Source organism: Schistocerca gregaria, chromosome 5 (assembly GCF_023897955.1).
Source record: "Schistocerca gregaria isolate iqSchGreg1 chromosome 5, iqSchGreg1.2, whole genome shotgun sequence".
Classification (NCBI taxonomy): domain Eukaryota; kingdom Metazoa; phylum Arthropoda; class Insecta; order Orthoptera; family Acrididae; genus Schistocerca; species Schistocerca gregaria.
Genome location: NC_064924.1, coordinates 350,934,905 through 350,961,831, shown reverse-complemented (window position 1 = coordinate 350,961,831; position 26,927 = coordinate 350,934,905). Strand labels below are relative to the sequence as shown.

At 40.0% G+C, this 26,927-nt stretch overlaps 1 protein-coding gene across 3 annotated transcripts in view; it reads right to left on the bottom strand.

The window, feature by feature from the left end:
* The window catches only part of LOC126272028 (FERM domain-containing protein 5), a 1,188,777-nt gene that overhangs the window by 82,579 nt on the left and 1,079,271 nt on the right, over positions 1-26,927 (bottom strand). For all 3 annotated transcript variants that reach the window (XM_049974531.1, XM_049974532.1, XM_049974533.1), the window contains exons 2-5: positions 7,800-7,904; positions 7,613-7,655; positions 6,847-7,023; positions 2,712-2,923 (exon numbers count right to left, since the gene is read on the bottom strand). In XM_049974531.1, the coding sequence (XP_049830488.1) occupies positions 2,712-2,923; positions 6,847-7,023; positions 7,613-7,655; positions 7,800-7,904 (537 nt within the window). The remainder of the gene's footprint in view (positions 1-2,711; positions 2,924-6,846; positions 7,024-7,612; positions 7,656-7,799; positions 7,905-26,927) is intronic.

Here is a 26,927-nt window from a genome sequence, read left to right as displayed (position 1 = left end):
TGCAGAGTCCTCTTGGGCATTGTATGTACACCCTCTTCCTGGAAATTTATTTGCTAACACAAATTCTCTTTTGGATTTCCTTTGTGTGCCTTTTATGAAAATATTAAGAAATACATTATATTAACAACTCCAGTTTACTTGCAGTATAAAGAAATGAAAAATCTGAAAATTAAAAAAAAAATCTGCTTAGGAATTCGACTCCTGATCTTTTGATTACCACTCTGTACTCTTTCCACTACACCAATGACTGCCAATTAAATAGCTTCTGTACACCTCCTACTGTGAGCTTAATATACACTGGACAATACTGTTTCTTATTGTAAATGCATTAATCAATTCCTGGGATCCAATCATGAAGAAGACCCTTCAGGGATGTGGAACAAGTCTAGGTATGCATTCACTTTGTGAATCCACCCATTAAAAATATATATTAATAATGAACTGCCATTAAACTACTATAAATTAATTGTGCTGTTATCTAGCTACATTTAATCCAGAAAATTATCATAACTGCAGCTGATTTGAAACTAGCTACTAGAATATTTATCCACATGCCACAAGAACAGTACATTTCAACTTATAATGCAGCAATAAGAGGAATCTTTAATCTCTGAAGCTAGGTAATCAAATAATTTATTGAAAGAGTGGCTAATAAGGTGTGTTTTTAATTTTCTTTGAATTTATGAGCACTTTCTTGTTTTGTGTCTGATGGCAGCTTGTTGAGAAACTTCATATCAGAATACAGACTCCTGCTCCCAACCCCAGACATGATGGTAACTCTAACATGAAACTTAATTTTATGTCTTTTATTTGGTTGTGTAAATCATGGTTCACCAAAAACAGATTTTTATTAGTAGTGACAAATACTATTACAGATTAAATGTTTTGGAAAGTGAATGTGGGAACTCTAAGATCTCTGAAGTGACCTCTACAGCATGTGCAGGTATCTATATTGCAGAACATTTTTACTGTTGAGCCTTCTCCATTCTTTATTAGTGATGACTTCATACTATGTTTTGGAAAAGTCCAGTTTCCTCCTAATCCTTGTATTTTTCAAAGTATAGCAATGCAGGATTAGGTTTATCTGTCAGTTTTTGTATATGCCCATCAGTCTGCTGCTTCTAGAAGCATTGAAATTAGCTATTTTTTAGGTAATTGAAATTTCATCACAGACAATTATTTTCTTTGAAGACGTTAGTAAGTTTTATGAAATACTACCAACATACTTTCACAGTAATGTTTTATTTGTTAATAAACATACCATTTTTGTGTCCATCAGTAAAATAAAATACTTTTGGTATAAAACAGCAAGAACAAGACCCTATAGAAGTATGGTAATAGTAGCCAAAATAAAGCAAAGCAATTAACAGAACACAATGTAAAAAAATCTCAAATCAGTCATTATATTTTAAATGTGGTATGGTAATAAAAGAGTGAATCCTCCATATTGTTAAAGACAAATGATACTTGCAAATTATAACCATAAAGGAGGAGAGGATGGCACAAATATTGTGCAGATTGTTACTTTATTTACATGTAGAGAACTGTGTTGAGGAAAGACACACGTCTTCCAGAACTGATGCGGATTGCAGTAATTTCATGATGGGAAATATCTGTGTGGAAATGAATATAGGAACTCCTAGCATTGCCAGCCTACTTTGGAGAAGCATGAAGTCCTCAGAGAATGCATAAATTTTTGACAATAGTCATGATGTTTACTTAAACAAAAGAAATATTAATCTGATTAATTTTTTCTTTGGATAGACTTGTATGTAAAGGTTTCATGTTGGGCATTTCGATTAGTTAGATACTTGGTGTTACATAGTTGATGATGTGTATGTTGCTGGACAATATACGGAGTGTGTGTGACTATATATAAAAGGTGTTTGCACATTATTCAAGAACAGCAGTGTTACATTTCCTTACAGCAATAACCAAAAAAGGAAGAGATGATGTCTTTCATCACTGCATTCAAGGGAATGGTTTGAGGAAATGATAGGCAAAGAAGAAAAACATCAAATCTTCATTGAAAAATCACATTCAACACAACAGACACACTACAGTACTTAATATATACTATATTTCTGATCTGTGCATCACATTATTTACATTTCTGTTCTCACATATTTCTTAACAGTGGTAACCTGCATACAAATTGGTCTTTCCATATATTCTTCTTTTTGCTTCCTATCAATGCATTACTATATGGCACCTTCTCCCAGCACAATCTTCCCCAATCCTATAGCCTGTCTCATTACAAAATGATCTATGAAATGAGTATTCTTGATTTCAAGATCACAAAATTAGTTTCCTATATTAAAAAATCACATATGATATTATTATCAGGCATTATCAGTTGCTGTAACACATTACATTAACCATGGCACCAATATTTTTGGATATTTTCACTATTTTATGCTTCTCAATTGTAATCTTATTTTTATATCTTCATAATGTAAGCCTTTTTAGCTCTACAATTTTACTCTTTTAGTTATCTAGGGTGACTCAAAAGACTGCATTTTTAATGTTGTAATGGTCTTGGTCCTGAACAACCTCCTGTGCTCTGCTTAATTTGTATACAACTCCGTTGCACTACTCTTGGAGTTTTAAAATTGAATCTTTTCACTAACTGATTTCTTTTTTACTACTTTATTTGTGTAGCGTCAACAAATGTGTTTTGCTTCACTTAAGTTCTCTTTCTTGTCTGTTACCTTTACAGGATGAGGATCAACACCATATGTATCCAGCTGGCAGGCTTTCCTCAGAAAATTGGTTTCTGTTTGTGCTGGTGTCTGCCCTCTGAGTTGTGTTTGGTGCAGCTCCATTATCTTTCCCTCAATTTCTGGTGTTTGCTTTAATAACAGTTTGAAGTCTGAGACATAATTATCTTCATGCTCTTCTGGATCATAATCACCCAACTCCGCTGTAGAAAAAGTCAAATGCTGTGAATGCCCTAATGCATGTAATAAGAATAAAAGTAACATTTTCAGTAGATATTTGTTCAATTAACATAACATTATTAAATAAATCACAGACATATTACATGACAGTAAGCATCCAACAACATTTGTAGTTACAAGAAGCATCAATATACCATGTTATAATGCGAAACTCTTCAATGACATGATTGCTGTTATTATTTAATTTCTATGGTTTACTGGAAGTGCTCGAACATATTCACTGGCCTTTTTTTTTTTTTTTTTTTTTTTTGGTCACTTAGAGCATGTGACATTTAAAGGGAAAGAATCTGAGCACCCTTCTGACCAATCAAATAAAAGGTGTGCTAGCTACTATTAAGAAATCATCAAATCCTCCTATGCCAGTGAGGCAGTGATTCATTTCACTCGAAAATCTATGTCGCATGTATACATCCACTGCACAGAACACAAGTCAGATTGTTAATGACATAAAGATAAGACAGACTGCTACTCACCATAAAGATGACTTGTTGAGCTACAGCCAAGCCAAATGAAAATACAGTTACACATTTAACTTTCAGTCAAAGCATTCTTCAGAAATGGAAACATACATAAATTCATTTACACAAAAAAGCAAACCTCATGCACACATGACTGCTACCTGTCCCCACATGTCTGCCATCTCCAGCAGCTCGATCCAGAATGTTTTCCTGAAGAAGGCTTTGGCTTAATGTTAAATGTGTAACTGTCTTTACGTTGCACCTGACTGGAATTCAGTGTGTTATCTTTATGGTAAGTAGCAATCTATCTTTTCCTTATATTGCTGATATTTCAACCTGCAGATTACATTGTCAGATTGTCAATATTCAGGCATAGGACTGTCCTGTAACGAAGTTGCCCTAAAAGAAAATGGACCATAAACATCTTGTCGTACATAATACAGAATACATTCATCTTTGATTTAATGTGTATGTTTTCCTCCTCAAATCCTCACACTGTGATAAATGATGTATGCATGCAGCTGAAAGTCAGCTTCATCACCAAAATTGATATGTGAAGGACATCATTAACATCTTCAGATGTTTTCAACATTGCTTCACGTTATTCCAAGCACTTCCCCTTATATCATATAGGTATGTGCCTGGAGAAGCTGCAGAGTGGATTCTATTGAACATTTTAATAACAGAAAACAAACGAGGACTATATGCAGAATAGAAATTCTTATTTAAGTGGAAATTTAACTCATCTTGGTGCAAGCAGAAGCTTTCTGTGAAAATATTCATAATTTGCTGGACTAATTGATGTGGTATGTTTAAGGCTTTATTTTAAACTGGAAAAGATTATCAATGTCTCACATTATGCCTAGAGGCAGCTTCTTAAAAGCCTTCACAGTAGAATATAGATCCACAATTTGGACCCTGTGCAAGAAGACAAAATCTACATGAAAATTAGTTTCTGAAATTAATTCTTATTGTTAGATGTAAATGACAACAAGGGATAAATGTAATGGAAAGTTCATTTGATGATGATGATAATGATGAAGATTTGTATGTTTGGGTGAACATCATCTTAGTTTTTAGTGCCACAGTATTCAAAGAAACTTCTGTAAGGTGTGCTGCTGAATAATTTATTTTAAAGAATATTCATTTTGCTCAATTTTCTACAATAAATATATTGTCAATTTTGACAGTATTAGTCCAGCAGATAATTCCAGAAGACACTATTGAGTAAAAGTGTTTTAAATGAGTTAGTTACTTGTTTCAAAGTGACCACAGTGACATATATTTTTGAGTGCAAAAAGTGCTGAACTGTATTTCTTGATAGAGTTATCAATCCTTCACCCCTGTTTCAACTTCTTACCCATCAGGGATACAAATAAAGTTTACACATAGTGTTTCAGCTTGTGTATGCATAGTAACATCTATTTTTGATACTCATGTTTATTTTTAGCTGTTTGAAATGCCATATAATGATTTTTTTAGACACTAAGACCTAAAATGGCAGCTCTGTAATAGTTATATGCCTGTAGTTTTGACACAGATGGATATCCTCTGAAGATTGAGGATTCATGAGTGAATATTATAGTTTTAAAATAACAATCATTGTTGATTAATTTATGTAGGTCAAGAATAAGGGCTGAACTAGCATGACACCTTGGAACAGAGGCATCATATTATTTCTCACCTATTTTGAGTTTAGATTTTCTTCTACAGTACAATTTGTTAATGTGATACTCTGTCTTTTATTAAGAAAAAGGGATTCTATCCATGCAAGATGGGTATCATTATACTTTAGTCCTCCATGTAAGATATTATGGACTAGTCTTTGGCAAAACCCAGAAAATAACAAATGTTCCCTTTTTGTTCTAGCATACCCAATTGTGAAGTCATACAAGACTTGCTCTGTAGAGAGTCCTTTACTAAAGCAAACAAGGAGACCACTAACAAGTTTTTCCAAGGAAAGTGGAGTAGGAGTCTATGGCAATCTATTTATCAAATCCGAAGGATTGAAGGAAGTTGAATAAAGCTGACTGATTACCTCTGGCAATCTTATGATGTTTGTAAGCTGTTTGTGGGGTGAGTGTTTAAAATTCAAGTTTAGTAGATGTGTTTATTATGTATTCTGTAGCAAACTTAGTACATCAACTTTTCAATATTTTATGTTAATTCCTATGTTTGCCATCTTAAAATTACGCTCAACAGAAAAAAAAGCCAATAGTCAAATCAGGTGGGGTTTACTCAGGTAGATAATCTTGACAGCAGAAGAAATTTTTGATGGAATATATGTTTATTAGCACCTACTCAGTTTCCAGACAGACACTGTTTTCATATTCTGGAAAGCACAGTGCTGATAACATACTTTAACTTGACTGTTTTCTGATCTGTGATAGTTAGCTGACTTTTTTCCACTTCAGAATGTTTAAGCTTGTTGACAGGCTTAGCATATATAAAATTATTGTAGGCCATAGCACCAAGTAGCCATTGTGAATATAGCATTGTTTCCAGTGTTTTGTGTAGTGGTTGCTAAACTTATTTACAAAAATAAACAAAAAGGCTGTATTTGGTCCTTACAACAACTCTCCATCAACTCTCATGCATTTCTGTGATGCGTCAATCTCTAGGATAATTAGATGAACCTAGTTTCAGCTGCCAAAGTGCTGTGAACCAATCACAAGCTTTCACTCTCCATATCCTCTGCTTAGGAGCCATAGTAAAATGCATAGTCTGTCCAGTAAAGATTTATTTATCTTATTCATTGCAGACATGAAGTGTTCATATTCCAAACCCTGAGCTATTTGTGTTCTTGATACATATAAATGTATACTATTATTCACCGATCTCATAACTGTGAAAGCCTAATACAATGATGAAACCATAAACATTGGAGACTTTGGTTATGAACGATTTCTTGTGTGAGAGTGAAATAGAGAGGGCAACTCAGAGTTCCATGTGAAGGGAAAAACTGGCACTTCATGAACTGTGGTAATGTCTTGGTCACAATTTAAAGTATTGATGCATTTCAGTACATCATCATCACAATATAGAACAAAATACTAGAAGAGCCACACAGCCTTGTATGAATATGAACTTTTACCAAGCTACACACTGAAGTAATATGCCTAAAAATTAATTTTTCTCAGTGTATTAACAGAAATCAACCAGGAAACACAAAATGTCCTGTCAACATAAAAATAATAGCACAGGATGGATGAGGATTGACTGTGTAACAACCTGTGTTTCAGCTACTTGTGAAAACAGCATGCTCTCTCTCTCTCTCTCTCTCTCTCTCTCTCTCTCTCTCTCTCTCTCTCTCTCTCTCTCTCTCCCTCCCTCCCTCTCTCTCTCTCTCGCCCCCCCCCCCCCCTCTCTCTCACTCTGTTCCTTACTATAGATGCAAATATTGTGCATTGAGAGTATAGCCCACGTACACTGAATTATATAAGCAGCCAGCAGGGCTGCTTCTGATGGCGTACAGTACAGGCGCCCATGGAGGAGATCTCTCTTGAGCTGCAGGTAGATCTGGTATCGAGTTATTTCCTCCTTCAGTCTGAAGGGGTCTGGTGGATAAAACTTTACACGGAAGCTGAACAATATAGGATCCATATCTGAAATAACAAGAGTGAATCATCAGCTGATCTGATTAATTCCAAGATATATTAAATCTCAAGAGAAAAGACATCAGCAGCCACGTTACACGTGAATTAATTGATTATATGATCAGACATACATACATCAATATAATAATGTTACACTGTTTTGTAGACTATTATGAACTCTGATAGCCGGTATACAACATATGATTAGTAGCTGGATACAAACATGGGTATAGTTTGGAAGGTAGGAGATGGATACTGGCAGAAGTAAAGCTGTGAGTCCCGGGCGTGAGTCGTGCTTCGGTAGCTCAGATGGTAGAGCACTTGCCCGTGAAAGGCAAAGGTCCCGAGTTCGAGTCTCAGTCGGGCACACAGTTTTAATCTGCCAGGAAGTTTCATATCAGCGCACACTCCGCTGCAGAGTGAAAATCTCATTCTGATGGGTATAGTAGATAGTATAGAATGGAAACTCACAAAATACAGTTCTAGGTGAAAACGTGTAGAGAGCAAAGAGTGAAGTTACGAGAATGGATCAATTTTTAAAGACAATGGAACACAAAAATATAATTTAAATAAATAATAAAACTATTTTCGTGGTTACCTTTGACTTGTTTTATCACAGATTTTGCCGGGTCTAACCAGTGCTGAAAACAATACAAGATCAATTAATTTTTGAATTGATGTACTGCATTGCATCATGCTTGTTCAAAATGAGCAGTCTTGTTAGATTACTAACTGGGATTGTAAGACAGTTAAGAATACATTTAAAAAAAGAAAACATTACTTACCCTTTGTCGTGTGGCATCTACATAACGAAGTCCAAAATAATCTTTCTCTGCTAAGTTCAGTTGTCGACAAACATACTCCAGAAGGTATTTCCCCTTGTGTTGATTCTGAAACAATACATGTGAATGAAGTTACAAGTGATGCCTTCACATAAAAAAGTAAAGATAGGTGAAATTTCTAAACCTGCAGTGCTGCAGAAATGTTTTATAAAATACTGAGGGCAGAAGACATTAGTGTCTGTTTTAACTGAAACTAAAATAAAATGACCTATCTTACAAGTATAAATACATGTACTTTAACTTGTACTCACTGTTCAAAAATAAAAAGTAACAGAACGCTGATAATCTATTATAGACCACCACCAACCACCTATACCTTAAATAGCCAATTGGTGAACAAATTATGATCAATATCATGAATATCTCTATCTTGCAAATATTCTTATGGTGGTTTAGTGTGTTTATCTGAATAATAATAATAATAATTTTTTGTAATATTTTATTACAATCAGTATCTCATACAAGGGATGTGCAACTAACTTGTCATTTAAATATATACAGAAGTAGTAGAGGGGAATTTGTTTTTTAAACTAAAATCTATTTCTTGTTTTTGAGTTAGCAAAAATCTGTCTTCTCTAGACCAACATTATGTAGAGGTGTGCGCGGATAAGATAAATGCTGTCTGCACTGTTATGTCTCTTATATGCATCCACATCCATGGATATTAAAGTTTTGTTAAGCATTTTAATCTACTTGGTAAGCCATGGCTTTGATGATTTTGGCTTTGAAGCATTGCTGCAAATTTACAGCTGAACATGTTTCAGTGTCAGCCACATTAAATTTTAACTCATTTCATTTTGCACCTGAAGAAACCATTTAATTTATATTTAAGGTTTTTTTTGTAGCATGTTTTTATATTTTTATGGATGTGCATCATAATTTACATTTTGCGGAACAAGAAAATTATTATAACGACTCTTTATCAAAAAATAGCCTGCCATATTGGTGATACATGTCAGAAATTACAATGTTCTGCTCTAATTATTGAAATAGTTAGCAGCATTTTCTGTGGAATATTTCCATGACATTAGGAAGTCAAATGAAGCAATGATACAAGCTGCCATATACTACATGTGCAAACTAAGTTGACACTCAGCATGGTGGCTGATTGAAGTGACTGTAAATGGGAAATGGCTTTATGGTCGCTCCCACCAGGCACCGTGCCAAGTGCTAGCTTAGTTCGCACATATAACTGTTCTTCTTCTTTCTTGTGTACCTTTCTCCTACATTGGCACAGGGCTGGCATGATTATTAATGGTTTTTGCATGGTCTGTTTAATGTGTGGCTGAATGGCCTTCCTGTCACCATCTGATTACACACCAGTACGGAATGTGTGTACCCCAACTGTGTGCAGTAGTGTTATTTATGTTAAAGTGAGTGACAATTTTCTAAATGTTTGTGAATGGTGTAACTGTCATAGGATTTGGACACCAGCCCAGTATTCACCTAGTAGGATGTGGGAAGTAGTCTAAAAATCACAGCCAGGCTGACTGGCACACTGGTCCTTGATGTTAATCCACTGGACAGGTTCATTCCAGTATCAGCGCACCTCCCTGTCCTTTAGTGGTTTTTTAAGATGTATGGCTATCTGGGTGGGTACGTTGCCACAAAGTTTATTTATCAAATATGAACCATAATGTTACATTCTGTCAATGTGCTTTGTTTCTCACATTGCAAAGCACTACATTGTGTATTTTTAAATATACAAGGGGACTTCAAAATGTAAACATTGGAAACTTCAGGTAAGAATATCTATCAATAGTGTAGGAAACAACAGATTGCTACTTGTCATAAAGGAGACACATCAAGTTGCAGGCAAGCACAATTAAAAGAAACTCACATATAGCTTTTGGCCACAGCCTTCATCAGTGCAGACACACACACACACACACACACACACACACACACACACACACACACACACACACACACACACACACACACAAAACTGCCAACTCCAGCATCTTGGGCCAAAATGCAACATCACGTGGGATGCAAGCAGCAATCTGGACGGGTTGGGCGAAAGAGAAAGGGAAGGGATAGTAGTAGATGGGTGGGGAGAGAGACAAATATTGCCTGGTTGAGTGTGCAGGGACTAAACTGTCAGCAGGCACAGCATCAGGAGATTGTGGGAGAGGGAGGTGAGGAAAAAAGGAGCAGGTTGGGAGACAAGAATGGGGAAGAAATGGAAAAACAGAGGGGGTGGAAATTGTTGGATGGAGTGTGTGGGGGCAGTATGTTACCATAGGTTGAGGCTGAGATAATTATGGGAGTGGGGAATGTGTTATAACGACAACTCCCACCTGCACAGGTCAGAAAAGCTGGTGGTGGAGGGAATGATCCAGATGTCTTGGATAGTGAAGGATCCATTGAAATCAAGTGTGTTATGTTCAGCTGCATGCTGTGCCACAGGGTGGTCTACTTTGCTCTTGGCCACAGTCTGGCAGTTGCCGTTGATCCTGGTGGACAGCTGGTTGTCAGTTATACCAATATAAAAAGCTATGCAATGATTGCAGCAGAGCTGGTAAATGACACGGCTGCTTTCACAGGTGGCCCGATCGCTGAGTGGGGTAGGAGAAACCTGTGACATGACTGGAATAGGAAGTGCTGCGTGGGTGGATTGGACAGGTTTTGGACCTGGGTCTTCTTCCACAGGGATATGATCCTTGTGGCAATGGGTTGGGATCGGCAGCGGGATAGGGATGGACTAGGATGTTGTGAAAGTTGGGTGGGTGACGGAACACCATTATAGGAGGGGTGGCGCAAAAACCAGCTACAAAGGAGTGTTCCCCTTCGTCACTCAGGACCACCCCGGTCTGTGGAACAACTGAACCATGTCCTTCGCTAGGGTTTTGACTACGCACCATCGGTCCCTAAAACAAGGGACATCCTACCCGAGATACATTTATGATCATGATAGTACCCATCTACCCTCTTCTGCGATCCGTCACCAAAATAATGTTGCTATATTTTTTTCGTTTTAATAAAAAGAATTCACCCGTCTGGCTCCCAGAAAAGAAAGCTGAGAAAAGCAAAGACTAGTGAGGCTAAATCACTCGCTGGGTCTTTGTCCAAATACCTTTCACCTTATAGAGAAAATAAACATGGCGAAGGAAAGACTAATCAAATTGTTGAATCAGGCTCTGGCTTGCAAATAATTATTCGTGTTGAGACTACAAACACAGGTGAAAAGCTGACTGTATGTGATTTTAATGAATACTTTAGCGTGACACAGAATAAAAGATGATAAGAATAGTAATTACGAAAAAATTACTGAGAATGAATGTATTTCTGCTGCATCTAACTCTGACGCCTCATCATCCAGTGGTACTGCATATTGGCTGTACCTGGGCTGTTTCTTGTAGAGAACATATGGAAAAGTTTTAAACAATTATCTGTTATTCGCTGCTGCGCACAGTAAAATTCCCTTAAAGTCATAAACGAAAACGTGGAAATAATTGTGAGCACTTTGGAAGGTCTGCAAGATCCATCGCAGGCAAACCCTGATACTACACTCCTGGAAATTGAAATAAGAACACCGTGAATTCATTGTCCCAGGAAGGGGAAACTTTATTGACACATTCCTGGGGTCAGATACATCACATGATCACACTGACAGAACCACAGACACATAGACACAGCCAACAGAGCATGCACAATGTCGGCACTAGTACAGTGTATATCCACCTTTCGCAGCAATGCAGGCTGCTATTCTCCCATGGAGACGATCGTAGAGATGCTGGATGTAGTCCTGTGGAACGGCTTGACATGCCATTTCCACCTGGCGCCTCAGTTGGACCAGCGTTCGTGCTGGACATGCAGACCGCGTGAGACGACGCTTCATCCAGTCCCAAACATGCTCAATGGGGGACAGATCCGGAGATCTTGCTGGCCAGGGTAGTTGACTTACACCTTCTAGAGCAGGTTGGGTGGCACGGGATACATGCGGACGTGCATTGTCCTGTTGGAACAGCAACTTCCCTTGCCAGTGTAGGAATGGTAGAACGATGGGTTCGATGACGGTTTGGATGTACCGTACACTATTCAGTGTCCCCCCGACGGTCACCAGAGGTGTACGGCCAGTGTAGGAGATCGCTCCCCACACCATGATGCCGGGTGTTGGCCCTGTGTGCCTCGGTCGTATGCAGTCCTGATTGTGGCGCTCACCTGCACGGCGCCAAACACGCATACGACCATCATTGGCACCAAGGCAGAAGCGACTCTCATCGCTGAAGACGACACGTCTCCATTCGTCCCTCCATTCTCGCCTGTCGCGACACCTCTGGAGGCGGGCTGCACGATGTTGGGGCGTGAGCGGAAGACGACCTAACGGTGTGCGGGACCGTAGCCCAGCTTCATGGAGACGGTTGCGAATGGTCCTCACCGATACCCCAGGAGCAACAGTGTCCCTAATTTGCTGGGAAGTGGCGGTGCGGTCCCCTACGGCACTGCGTAGGATCCTACGGTCTTGGCGTGCATCCGTGCGTCGCTGCGGTCCGGTCCCAGGTCGACGGGCACGTGCACCATCCGCCGACCACTGGCGACAACATCGATGTACTGTGGAGACCTCACGCCCCACGTGTTGAGCAATTCGGCAGTACGTCTACCCGGCCTCCCGCGTACCCACTATACGCCCTCGCTCAAAATCTGTCAACTGCACATACGGTTCACGTCCACGCTGTCGCGGCATGCTACCATTGTTAAAGACTGCGATGGAGCTCCGCATGCCACGGCAAACTGGCTGACACTGACGGCGGCGGTGCACAAATGCTGCGCAGCTAGCGCCATTCGACGGCCAACACCGCGGTTCCTGGTGTGTCCGCTGTGCCGTGCGTGTGATCATTACTTGTACAGCCCTCTCGCAGTGTCCGGAGCAAGTAAGGTGGGTCTGACACACCGGTGTCAGTGTGTTCTTTTTTCCATTTCCAGGAGTGTAGATCTGCAAGCTTGCTTCTTCTAGCTATATGTGATTTTACCTCTTTGATCTACATCAATTGTTGGCATACAATACCGGAGAAAGTCAATTTAGTCTGACAATATCTACAATCTCCAAAAATTACTTTGGATAAAGGACTCGCCATATTAAAGACCCTGAATGAGTTTTTACTGATGGGACGAACTACAATTATAGACAATGCTGTTACTTTTGGCACAACAAAATGCAGTATTATGTACATTAACAGTGACCAATGAGGAAGGGGGAGCTCGTGACACTGGATTATTGATCCACGAAGAAATTTGTTAATCAATGTTTGAATGCATAAACCGATTTATACAAGAACTGTGACAGCAATACATGGCCATGAAGGAAATCAGCAAAATTTTCCACATTCCTGAAACAAAGTTTATACTTGAAGCTTCCAATGATGCTCTCGCTGTAGCACTGGTGAATCTGATAGAAGTTTACGCCAAGTGTGGTAAGGAGCAGGTAGCGCAAGAAATAAAAAGTTATTTTAAGCGTCTATGTGCAGTCGATACCTGTTTGGATATTGCTGCTAGATGGACAGCCCCAGAAATACTTCAATTTATAATTAAACGGGACTACAGGAAATAATTATCGTGTACATCACTTATAATCCAGTACTTCTTGAACATGTGTGTAGCATCATTTTTATGATCAGCTATTACATCCATATCATTCATTTTTTACAAAATTCACACCACAAATACATCAATTTCTACGCAGTTAGGGGCCTCACTTAGTTTCGCCGTCCTAGGCCTCCGGCGGTCTTAGTCCACACTGACTACAGTAGAAGAATTTATTCTAAAACGCATACTGATCCTGTCAGTAAAATCCTGAATTTGGGAGGTAGGTTACCTGACACTGGCGTCTTTCTTCCCCATATTTAACTCCTCACTGCAAGAACCCTTCTTCTTCTAGCCATTTCAATACATTTAAAAAAATTTATTTATTTATTTATTTATTTATTTATTTATTTATTTATTTATTTATTTATTTATTTATTTATTTATTTATTTAACCTGGCAAGATTAGGGCCATCAGGCCCTCTCTTACATCTAACCAGGCATTCTACTTATTTTACAGTCATATGTTTCAGTAGGCATGTTAAACTACATCTAATACAAAAAGTGAGATAAACAATTAGAAAGGTACACCTCGAAAAATGCATTATTGAAGAGAAAGATTTAAGATAGGAGTGCTGGCAGCAGGGAGTATGAGGGAGACTCATGGTGAAGGGAGGAGAAGAATAGAGAGACATGATGAAACATAATTAAGGATAATATAAAGGAAAAGGAGACTGCGTGGCTAATAGAGATAGATGAAGAGGAAGGCATCTCAGCAGCAAGATACGAGACGCTAGCTTTGCTATTTGACAGATGAGAGGATTGGCCTTGCACATTAATTTTGTGGAGAATTTTATGCGGATGATAGTAGGAAATGCTTCAACTTCTTCTTAAAAGCCACAGGAGATTGAATTTTCCTCAAGGTAAGGGGCAGTTTGTTCCAGAGGCGGACAGCGGCAACTGAGAAGGAGTTTGCAAAAGTTTTTGTTTTGTGAGTGGGCACAGTTAGGATACCAGATAAGAGTGACCTCGTGTTTCGATTATGATGGCATGACAGGTTTTTAATCTCTGAAGCTAGGTACTGGGGTGCTTGCGCGATGAGGAGTCGGTGAAGTAGACATAGAGTGTGGTAGTCACGCAGTTTGTCTGGCCGCAGCCACCCTAGCGCGGAGTATGAAGCACTAACATGATCATATCGGCGAATGTTGCAGGTGTAACGCACACAGGCATTCATGGTTAGCTCTAGCCGTCTTTTGTTTTCACTACTCATGCCTTGTTGAATCACATCACAATAGTGGAGGTTCGGTAGAACGAGTGCTTGCACGAGCTGGCGTTTCAAGTCCTGTGGGAATATGTTCCGAAACTTTTTGAGAGCATAGAGACAAGCAGACGTCTTTCGGCACACTGCGACTGTATTCTCCGCCCAGTTGAGATGCTCGTCCAAAGTTACACCCAAGTTCTTCACTGTTTTCTGATATGGTATTGGAGTACCTTCGAGCAGAATAGGAGGTAGCCGTTGGCGGAAATCTGAACTTATTAATTTCTGATGGGCTATTAAGATTACTTGCGTCTTTTTTGCATTTAATTTAAGCCCCAGATTTTTCGCCCATGTCACTACTGAAGACAGATCATCATTCATCAGAGCGATTGCAGTGTTTACGTCTTCAGGTCTGACGCTTAGATAGAGCTGGAGGTCGTCGGCATAGAAATGATGTTTACAGGAGGACAAAACCGACGAAATATCGTTGACATATAAAGAAAACAAAAGTGGTCCTAAGACTGATCCTTGTGGCACTCCCGAAGAAACATGTTTCCAGGAAGATTTTTCATTTGCGCAGACAACACATTGCTGTCTGTCTTTTAAGTAGCTTTCAAACCATCTCATTGCACTATCAGAGAAATTAAGCTGTTGCATTTTTCTGAGTAATATGTCAAAGTTAACAGTGTCAAAAGCTTTGCTGAAGTCCAGTAGCGTCAATATTGTTGCCTTTCGATTGTCGATGGCATATTTCAGGTCATCAGTTACTTTAATTAGAGCAGTGTTTGTGCTGTGATGTTTACGGAAACCGGATTGAAATTTGTCATATAGACTGAATTCATGCAAGTGTTCAGTGATTTGGTCATGAACAATATATTCCAGTGCTTTGGAAACAGCAGGCAGTATGCTAATTGGTCGGTAATCACTAGGCAGTTGCGGGTTTTCGACCTTAGGGATGGGTCGAATTATGCTTCTTTTCCATGCAGTGGGGTATATTCCGTTCACGAGGGAAAAGTTAAATATGTCAGTTAAGACAGGTACTAAGATATCGGCAACATTCTTGATCATGGCTATACCGATACTGTCGTTGCCTATTGCATCAGAAGAGATTCTCATTATCACATGTGAAATACATATTCTGGCGCCAGACGAGACTGTTTTACCCACAAATTTGGGCAATACGTATACTATCACAGAAGAGGATAGAATCCTGCAGGGCTGTCCACAAATGCGTAAGAGTACGAAGGGGTGGAGACCTCTTCTGAACAGAATGTTGCAAGGCATGCTGGATATGCTCAATAACGTTCATGTTTGGGGTGTTTGGAGGCCAGAGGAAGTGTTTAAACTCAGAAGAGTGTTACTGGAACCACTCTGTAGAAATTCTGACGTGTGGGTTATGCATTGTCTTGCTGGAATTGCCCAGGAATGCACAATGGACAATGGACATGAGTAGATGCAGGTGATCAGACTTGATGCTTACATTCGTGTCACCTGCCAGAGTCGTATCTTGAAGTATCAGGGTCTCATACCACTCCAACTGCACACGCCTCACACCATTACAGACCCTCCACCAGCTTGAACATTCCCCTGCTGACATGCAGCGTCCATGGATTCATGAAGTTGTCTCCATACTCTTATACGCCCATCCGCTCGATACAAGTTGAAATGACAGTCGTCTGACGAGGCAACATGTTTCCAGTCATCAACAGTCCAATGTCGCTGTTGACGGGCCCAGGTGAGACATAAAGTTTGTCTGCAGTCATCAAAGGTGCACGAGTGGGCCTTCGGCTCCTATAGCCCATATCAATGATGTTTCGTTGAATTGTTCGCAAGCTCGTCCAACATTGAAATTTGCAATAATGTGCAGAAGGGTTGCACTTTTGTCATGCTGAACAATTCTCTTCAGGCCTCATTGGTCCCGTTCTTGCAGGATCTTTCTCCGGCCGCCGCGATGTCGGAGATTTGTTATTTAACAAGACACCTTATATTCACGGTACACACGTGAAATTGTCGTACTGAAGAATTCACCACTTCCTCGCTACCTCGGAGTTGCTGTGTCCCATCGCTCGTGCACTGGCTATAACACCACTTCAAACCCACTTAAATCTTGGTAACTTGCCATTGTAGCAGCAGTAATCGATCTAACAACTGCAACAGACTCTTGTCGTATACAGGGTGTTACAAAAAGGTACGGCCAAACTTCCAGCAAACATTCCTCACACACAAATAAAGAAAATATGTTATGTGGACATGTGTCCGGAAACGCTCAATTTCCATGTTAGAGCTCATTTTAGTTTCATCAGTATGTACTGTACTTCCTGGATTCACCGCCAGTTGGCCCAATTGAAGGAAGGTAACGTTGGCTTCGATGACATGTGTTGACATGCGACTCATTGCTCTACAGTACTAGCATCAAGCACATTAGTACGTACCGTCAACAGGTTAATGTTCATCACGAACGTGGTTTTGCAGTCTGAGCAATGTTTACAAATGCGGAGTTGGCATTTGATGTATGGATTAGCACGGGGCAATAGCCGTGACGCGCGGTACGTTTGTTTCGAGACAGATTTCCAGAACGAAGGTGTCCCGACAGGAAGACGTTCGAAGCAATTGATCGGCGTCTTAGGGAGCACGGAACATTCCAGCCTATGACTCGCGACTGGGGAAGACCTAGAACGATGAGGACACCTGCAATGGACGAGATAATTCTTCGTGCAGATGACGATAACCCTAATGTCAGCGTCAGAGAAGTTGCTGCTGTACAAGGTAACGTTGACCACGTCACTGTATGGAGAGTGCTACGGGAGAACCAGTTGTTTCCGTACCATGCACAGCGTGTGCAGGCACTATCAGCAGCTGATTGGCCTCCACGGGTATACTTCCGCGAATGGTTCATTCAACAATATGTCAATCCTCATTTCAGTGCAAATGTTCTCTTTACGCATAAGCTTCATTCCAACGTGATCAAATTGTAAATTTTCACAATCAACATGTGTAGACTGACGAGAATCCACACGCAATTGTGCAATCACGTCATCAACACAGATTTTCTGTGAACGTTTGGACAGGCATTGTTGGTGATGTCTTGATTGGGCCCAATGTTCTTCCACCTACGCTCAATGGAGCACGTTATCATGATTTCATACAGGATACTCTACCTGTGCTGCTAGAACATGTGTTTTTACAAGTACGACACAACATGTGGTTCATGCACGATGGAGCTCCTGCACATTTCAGTCGAAGTGTTCGTACGCTTCTCAACAACAGATTCGGTGACCGATGGATTTGTAGAGGCGGACCAATTCCATGGCCTCCACGCTGTACTGACCTCAACCCTCTTGACTTTCATTTTTGGGGGCATTTGAAAGCTCTTGTCTACACAACCCCGGTACCAAATGTAGAGACTCTTCGTGCTCGTATTGTGGACGGCTGTGATACAATACGCCAATCTCCAGGGCTGCATCAGCGCATCAGGGATTCCATGCGACGGAGAGTGGGTGCATGTATCCTCGCTAACGGAGGACATTTTGAACATTTCCTGTAACAATGAGTTTGAAGCCACGCTGGTACGTTCTGTTGCTGTGTGTTTCCATTCCATGATTAATATGATTTGAAGAGAAGTAATAAAATGAGCTCTAACATGGAAAGTAAGCGTTTCCGGACACATGTCCACATAACATATTTTCTTTCTTTGTGTGTGAGGAATGTTTCCTGAAAATTTAGCCGTACCTATTTGTAACACCCTGTATAGGTGTTGCAGACAGCGATGCCGTATTCTGCTTGTTCACTTATCTCTGTATTTGAATAGGCATGCCTATACCAGTTTCTTTGGCGTTTCGGTATATATATATATATATATATAGAGAGAGAGAGAGAGAGAGAGAGAGATGAAATGTATTCGCAGGTACGAATACACACAACAGTCAGCTATATAATGGAATGACAACAATGAAAATCTGTTCCAGACCGGATGCCGAACCCGGTTTTCCCGCTTTACGCGGGTGATCACCTTAACCGACTTGGCTATTTGTGCACGATTTACGGCCAGACTCGAACTTAACATCTGTCGTCGTTCGTGCGTCACAACCTGCACTCGTAAACGTTATGTAATTCCCGTACTGGTGGAGGACATTTTAATTGAAAGTCACAGCTTGGTATCGGTGGATAAATACGATACTGCAGGTTGTGACGCATGATCGACGGCATATGGAAGTTTGGGTCTGACAGTGAGTCGTACACGGACAGCATTAAAACGACCGCTCGCGTAAAGCAGGAAATCCGGATTCGAGCCCGGTCCGGCACAGATTTTCACTGTCGTCATTGCATCATACAGCTGACACCTGTCCATATTCGCAACTGCGAATAGATTTTATGTATTAATTATGTATATAGATAGTTAATCTATACGCTACGGCCTCATGATGACTGGGTGTTGTGTGATGTCCTTAGGTTAGTTAGGTTTAAGTAGTTCTAAGTTCTAGGGGACTGATGACCATAGATGTTAAGTCCCATAGTGTTCAGAGCCATTTTTTTTATACGCTATGATGAGTGCTTTTGCGACTAACAAAATATGTGACATAAATGGCCGTATCTTTTAATTGCATTGGCTTAAAAGCTTAAATTTTTTACACCGCCGAGCGACTTTTGATTTCAGTACTGTATCTAACATAAATTTCAACTTAATACCCCTACCCGTTTCCGAGAAAAAGAGGTCTCAACAGGTGGGCTGACAAAGGACAACAGAGTGATCCTACCATGGTTCTGTTATTGCCGACTGAGGTACAGAAAAACAAAAAAGGTGTGTATTACGGTTAAATCTGTTAAGGACGAACTGTGTAGTTAAAGAATAGTCTTAATCCCAAAAATATTTCCTACTACAGTTTAAAGAAAGCACATACATATACTAGTATTGCAAATAGTATAATGGGGCATGTAACATAGCTTACTTATATTCCTGTAAATATAATTACGAGATAACAGAAAGTGAGCACATACTTCGTGAAGGGTTGTTTAATGTTCATAGAGAAACTAGAATCCCATTGATATGTTGGCCTGCTACATAAAGGAGAGGCCTAATTATTAGGCCCTAATAGCATATTTAGTGCTCATATTTCTTCAGACTTGTACAGAAAAAAATGTGTACTATTATTACAGTTAAAAGAATGAAGAAAAAACAACGAATATCAATAGCCCCTGAATTTGCTCGACATTTATAGAGAAATTAAGTTTTCCGTATCTATAGAGCACGTCTCATATAGAACCTTTTTCATGACGTTCATGTGTCTCCAAGGAAATGAACTGAGTTTGTTCATATTCTGTAACGAAACTAGAAGGTGTATTCCACTGAGCACGTACTGTACATTTAACTACAACAAATTTTGATACGGAATAATGTTTATTTTGTATGCGTAAAGCATTTTTGAGTTTGCAGTCATATATATTTAAATATTTTCATTTACAGTTAACAAACGAAACATGATACTGTAGGTGCGTACTTAGCACAAATATTTTAATTATATTCAGTTTCATCAGCACTAAGCTGTCATTTATAAAGTACCCTTAAAACTTGTGGTCGCTCGGCTCAGGGAGTTGGGGGGAATATGTAGTGTTTCAGTATATTATCAGTAGTAGGGAGATGGCGCCACGAGTGCAATTTTGATACCAAATTGATATGCAAATTAATTAAATTGATCAATTAATTCCCCCACCCCCAACCACGCCCCATCTCCAGGTGACGTTATGTGTTTTCCTCAACCGGCATCTATTGATGGGAATTTTGAATCTTGGTGGGAATTTCAAAAATGGTGGGAATTTTGAATTTCGGCGGAAATTTAATTGTCCCAGGACTGTGCTCGCGTTCCAATTCATCCCCTCCCCCCAACCCGGGAATTGGTGGGAGATTAAAAATGGAGGTGCCATTGATGGGATTCGAACACCGTTCCTCCTGGAAGGAAAGCTCTAAAGCACAGCATCCCCCCCCCCCCCCTCCTAACACAATTGTACCACTAGAGGCGCTTGAAATTGGCGGCAGCCAATAGAAACGCAGCATCCTATCACATCGGGGATATAAGGCGGGCCCAGCAGCTCTGCAGCCTCAGTTGCAGTCAGTCAGTCAGTGAATCAGCATGAAGTACCAGCTGAGACCGCGTCCAGCGCCGCCCAGCTTCAGCATCAACAGAACAGGGAGAAGCCGCGAATCAGTAAGTATCCATTGCTTAATGACTGTGTTTACTGTCGAGTGAGGCAGATGAGTCCTTGTGCCTATATCGTTGCTTTCTTCTTTGCTCATCAGTGGATGCGACACTCTCGAGCCTGCAGGGGTCTGCAACAGCGACGTGTCCCAGCCCTTCTGGATCCACAGCAGCGGCAGCACACTGGGATCCTGTTGCGCACCTGGTCAGCTTGATGGAGTAGAACAGTCAGGTGTTTCTGTCACCTGAAAACACCTAACCAGCCCCTGACTCGCTGAAGTGCACCGGGAGTCCTAATCAGCATGACGCAAATCGATACTGGGCTTCATCATACGCGCCATCGCAGAATATTCCAGTGATGCTGTATGGACAGAGTGAGGATGTAGTGGATAAGAAGATACCAATTAAGCCATGTGTACCCTACTGTTCACTTCAATGTATAATTTAACCGCTAGTGGTACGAAGCATTTACATATTGGTGTTAAGGCAATTGCAGATAGAGACTGGCATGTTGTGATAAAGATCGACAATGCCGCTAAAATTATTAAAGTGCGGTTTACGGAGGTGACTGGGATGAACTGTGTCGTGCAAATGCCAACATCAAGCAGCAGTTGACCTCTGAGTATCATCCGAGCCGTCCTCCTCCGGATATTTACTGCGCTGCTCTAGCTCCATTCATTACAACAATGTACAGTAACTCTGCACACCGTGTGAAATCAGGTGACACATCCATTTATCTACAGCACTCCACAGTTGCAAACCTGTTCGGTCTAGCCATTGTGTTGGAAACACTGGAAGATGGTTGGCGTGTTTTAAAGCCTGGTATACAGACATTGCAGAGTATCTTAGTATGAACAGTGTGCATGTACACGACTTCGAACATTGGGTCAGTATGCTGTCAACGAAAACTAATGCACTGCCAGTACTGTGCTTACAAGAAGGCTTTATTTTCTATTTTCTGTACAGGTGTTAAGATAAAGAAAGAACGTGTTGAGATAATGCATCCCATATATGATTACTTAACAAAAAGTGTATATAACCATGTATGTGTTTTTATTTATTACTCCTCATTATATTTCAAGTACTAAATCTTTTGCTACCAGTATTTTCACTGCAAATATGCAACAGCACAAAATTATTTAACTAAATTCTCTGTAAAAGCCAATCGCACGCCAATACCTGACATTCGGTATCATGACAGGGCATAGTGATCATTATTTTCTATAAAAACTCGTTGCTCGCCAGTACTTTACGTAACAGGTATCATGGCAGGGTGGGTAAGCATGAAGACTTCGTTGTAAGCGACAGGAGCTGTGACGGTGTGCAAGAAGACCAGAAGAAGAGTGACACAGTCCTTCCCAACGTCATATGTGCAATAATTATTGGTCCATCCAACTGCGGCAAGACAAATGTTCTCATGTCTGTGCTAAAACATTCGGATGGAATCCGCTTGTCCAAACACCATCTATTACAGGAGATATTGCTGGGTGTAGATGGTGTGACATACACGACATTCAGTAAGAGCCATGATCCCCTCCACCGGAAAAAGTACAGCTAAACTCAGTGTCCTTTTTTTACGATGTTTCTGTGGGAAACCAAGATTAAATTCGACGATATTTCTGTTTTGGTCGCCATGTGGTTGTTGATGTATTTTGTCTGAGTCAGACGTATTTCGGAATCCTAAAAAATCTGAGGGATAATGCAAACCTAGTTATAGCTTTCAAACAGGACAATCTGAATTTAAAACACATTTACCAGGCTCATGTAGGAACCTATATGTCATTCAATGATTTGTTAAATGTATGTGCAGATTCCTGGGATCACTAACTCTATGGGTTTCTCATTATTGGATAAAGCAACTGAAAGGTATGGACGGAACTTCCAGGAGTTCTTATATGTATAGCCATGGAAAGAAGTGAGTAAATCACTGCACGCATCACTACGGATAAATTCACATGCATGCCGGGAGGTCAGTCTGATAGGATAGGTTTGCATAGACAAAACATTCGCTTGTACATTGAAGCGAAAATTCAAACTATCAAACGTAAAGTTTGAGGCGTACACAAGGAACTAGAGATGTATTGTCATACCCTTCTGAGAACTGAACAATACTATGAATTACGGGTTCATGTAATCGAGAAGAAAGCAAATGACTTAACTTAGGGGGAAATAGTTGTTATTGAGAACGGAACATTGCATGAATGGGATACCGGAAATGAAAAGAAAGTAGGCCACTTAACTGAAAGGAAAATAGCTGTTACCAAGAATGGGGAGCAGCATACGAAGAAAAGCGGATATATAAAACCTCACACTGCACAGGAGTCCGATTAGTATACAACGGGATGTCAACTAAGCATAAGCTCATCCAGACAAGGAAGGCCATTCGTGAGAAGTTACGGTTGCTGAGGTTAGGGCATTTGAAGCGAGAGCAGACACTGTGAGAAACCTGAGAACTCCCAGCGTAATTCCACGACGACGACGGTGACGCTGTTGCCGATGTCATTAACCGTCACAGCGACGCTAGGATAGACAAAACATTTGGTGTCAGTGGTAAAAAAAACCATACATGCTAGGCAAAAAGCCTATAACTTCAAATGACAAAACGATAGAGTCTGGCGATAGACAGTTTCAAAGAACAGCCGGTCCACTGAACCTCATTTTCCTAAGACCCAATTGTAAATTATTCGCCTAAAGATCTGGATATGTTTCGAGAAATATTGCTTTTGACAGATCTGCATAAGAATCCAAAAAGCTAAAGCAATGTGAAATATAAATCCATTATAAAACCTACATTAGATAATGAAAAAAAAAAAAAAACAGCAGTGGTGATGGTATTGCATCAGCTAGTGCTGGTGATATAGCTCATTCGAATGAAGTTGTTTCATTAATTTCTGAGCTTAGAGAGACAGGTACCATCAAATAAGTATGGAGACCGTAGTTCGAGAACTGCACAAACCAGCACGCAAAACATACCCTCGAAGAAATGTTTTGCTTAAAGGTTTGGACGACCTGTGGCAGGCGGATTTTGTCGACATGGGGGAACATTCACGTGTGAATAACGCATTCAAATATATTTTAATGATCACTGATTCTTCTAAATTTACCTGGGCATTACCCGTGAAAGCGAAAACAGGGAAGGATGTCGTGCATGTGTTTGAGCGACTGCTGCTGATGGTGCTGAATCGAAACTCAGACAACCTTCGAACAGATTATGGCGGCGAGATTTTAAAATAGATATTTCAAGATCGTGATGGAGCGGTATGGAATACATCATTCCTCAACATTCACCTACTTGCTGGAGGGTATAGTGGAACGCCTGAACAGAACGGTGAAAGCCCAATGTGGATGTGATTCAATCTTCGAGGCTCACACAAACGGACCGATAGCCTCCCGCAAATAATTGCACGGTATAATCAAACCAAACGTCGTGCAATAAAAATGAGACTAATCGATGTTCGTGATAATAGACTTCTAGATACAGCATACAATTGTGTTAAAATGCTAAATCCAGGCAAATAGCAATTTAACGTAGCTGATTCAGTACATATTTCAAAACACAAGCCGCGCGGGGTAGCCGTGCGGTCTAGGATAGCATCGGCATCGAAGCAAATTAGTGTTGAGTTTGTATCTGTTCTTGGGCGCCATGACCGACCTCATTTGAAGTCCTCTGTCAAGAGAGTTAATTTAGAGCTGGAACGGCTGCTTATGTCAGGTGCAGGATCACACATTGGTCTGGTTCCTGTTGATTATCTCAGTAGGTGGGATTATACTAAGCATGACCTTCACCTCAACAGGAAGGGGACGGGTAAATTGGCTGGGGAAATAGCAGAAAAGTTAAAGGGGGAATGCACTGTCATGAGTGGTAAAATACCAGTGGTTATAGGGTTCAGAAAAGACCCTTTTTTAGGGGAGGGAGGACAGAAAGAAAGCAAATTTTAAGAGAGGTTAGAACTGAGACAAACCTTCAGTTTGAGAAAGAAATCAAAAAACATAATTCCAGCTTATTACATCAGCATAAACGGCTATTGGTTAAGAATTTTCAACAGTCAGCAGATACTTCAACTCTACCCAATTTTAACTCAGTTAATGTGAAATGTCAGCTATCTTTATTGCATCAAAATATTCGAGGACTGAGAAATAAAATTAATGAAATCAACTATCTGCATAGATGAATTAGAGTCTTCAAACCCAGCTGACATAATATGCCTCTCTGAACATCATGTGACCACTGGTATAGAACTTTTAAGTGTTACAGGGTTTAGGTTAGCATCTCACTTTTGTAGATCAGAAATGGAGAAAGGAGGAGTTGCCACATTCATCAGGAACTGTCAAAAATTTAAGAACATAGACATTCATAAATTTTTCATAGAACAGCATATGGAAGCATGTGCAACAGAATTAGAATTTCACATAAATCCTTCATAATATTAAGTGTATATTCAGCACCTGCAGGTAACTTTAATCTGTTTGTAAACCACCTTGAAGCTGTACTGACTCCTTTAACGACCAAAAACAAAGAAATAGTGGTTGCTGGTGATTTCAATGTAGATTTCCTTAAAGACTCTCCCAATAAGAACTTATTTGAGTTAGTAACACTATCATTCAACTTAATTCCCACTGTGAAGTTCCCCACTAGGCTAGCCAATTGCTCACAAACAGCCATTGATAATATCTTTATAGAAAAGTCAAATGAACAAAATTATATTACAAAACCAATAGTCAATGGCCTCTCAGACCATGACATGCAGTTCCTTCTGTTAAATGTTAATATTGAACAGGATATAAAATCTGTTAAATCTGAGCTCAAGAGGGTACCCAGTAAGCCACAAATTGATTATTTTAGGACACCCCTCAGAGACATTCACTGGACTGATGTCTACAGTGCTCATGGCATGAATGAACAATATAACACTTTTGCTAATAAAGTGCTTACCTTATTCGAACACTGTTTCCCCCTAAAACTTACCAAGGTTAGAGCAAAGCCTACAAAGAAGCCATGGATTACCCAAGGAATAGGGTTATCTTGTAAAACAAAAAGAAAACTGTATCTGTCAATTCGAAACAGTTCCGATGGCCGGCCGGAGTGGCTGTACGGTTCCAGGCGCTACAGCCTGGAGCCGAGCGACCGCTACTGTCGCAGGTTCGAATCCTGCCTCGGGCATGGATTTGTGTGATGTCCTTAGGTTAGTTAGGTTTAATTAGTTCTAAGTTCTAGGCGACAGATGACCTCAGAAGTTAAGTCGCATAGTGCTCAGAGCCATTTGAACCATTTTTGAACCAGTTCCGATGTTAATGGTATAGCACATTGCAAGAAATACTGCAAAATATTAAAGACTAGAATATGGACGTCAAAGAAAATATATTAAAAGGAAAAGATAGTCATATCAGATAACAAAATAAAGACAATATGGGATATAGTGAAGGAGGAGACCAGTAGAACCAGACATGAAGAGGGACAAATAGCATTAAGAGTAAATGATACATTGGTGACAGATCTGAATAGTGTTGCAGAACTTTTCAACAAACATTTTATAACTGTTACTGAAAATATGGGGTTGTCAGGTTCGGTAGATGCTGCTATGGAATACCTCAGACCAGACATTTCAAGTAACTTCCATAATATGAATTTGACCCTCACTACCCCAACAGAAATAATGTCCATTACAAAATCTTTAAAGTCAAAAACATCTAGTGGGTATGATGAAATATCAACAAAGTTAATTAAAGAATGTGATTCTGAGCTAAGTAACATATTAAGCTATCTGTGTAACCAGTCGTTTATCAGTGGAATACTTCCTGAATGGTTGAAATATGCTGAAGTTAAGCCGCTGTTTAAGAAGGGAGATAAAGAAATAGCGTCAAATTTCGGTCCAATTTCGCTGTTGCCAGCATTCTCAAAAATTTTAGAAAAAGTAATGTACAGTCAGCTTTACAACCATCTTATCTCAAATAACATACTGTCGAAGTCACAGTTTGGATTTCTAAACGGTTCTGATATTGAGAAAGCCATCTACACTTACAGTGAAAATGTGCTTAATTCATTAGCCATAAAATTGCAGGCGAATGGTATATTGTGTGATCTGTCAAAGGCATTTG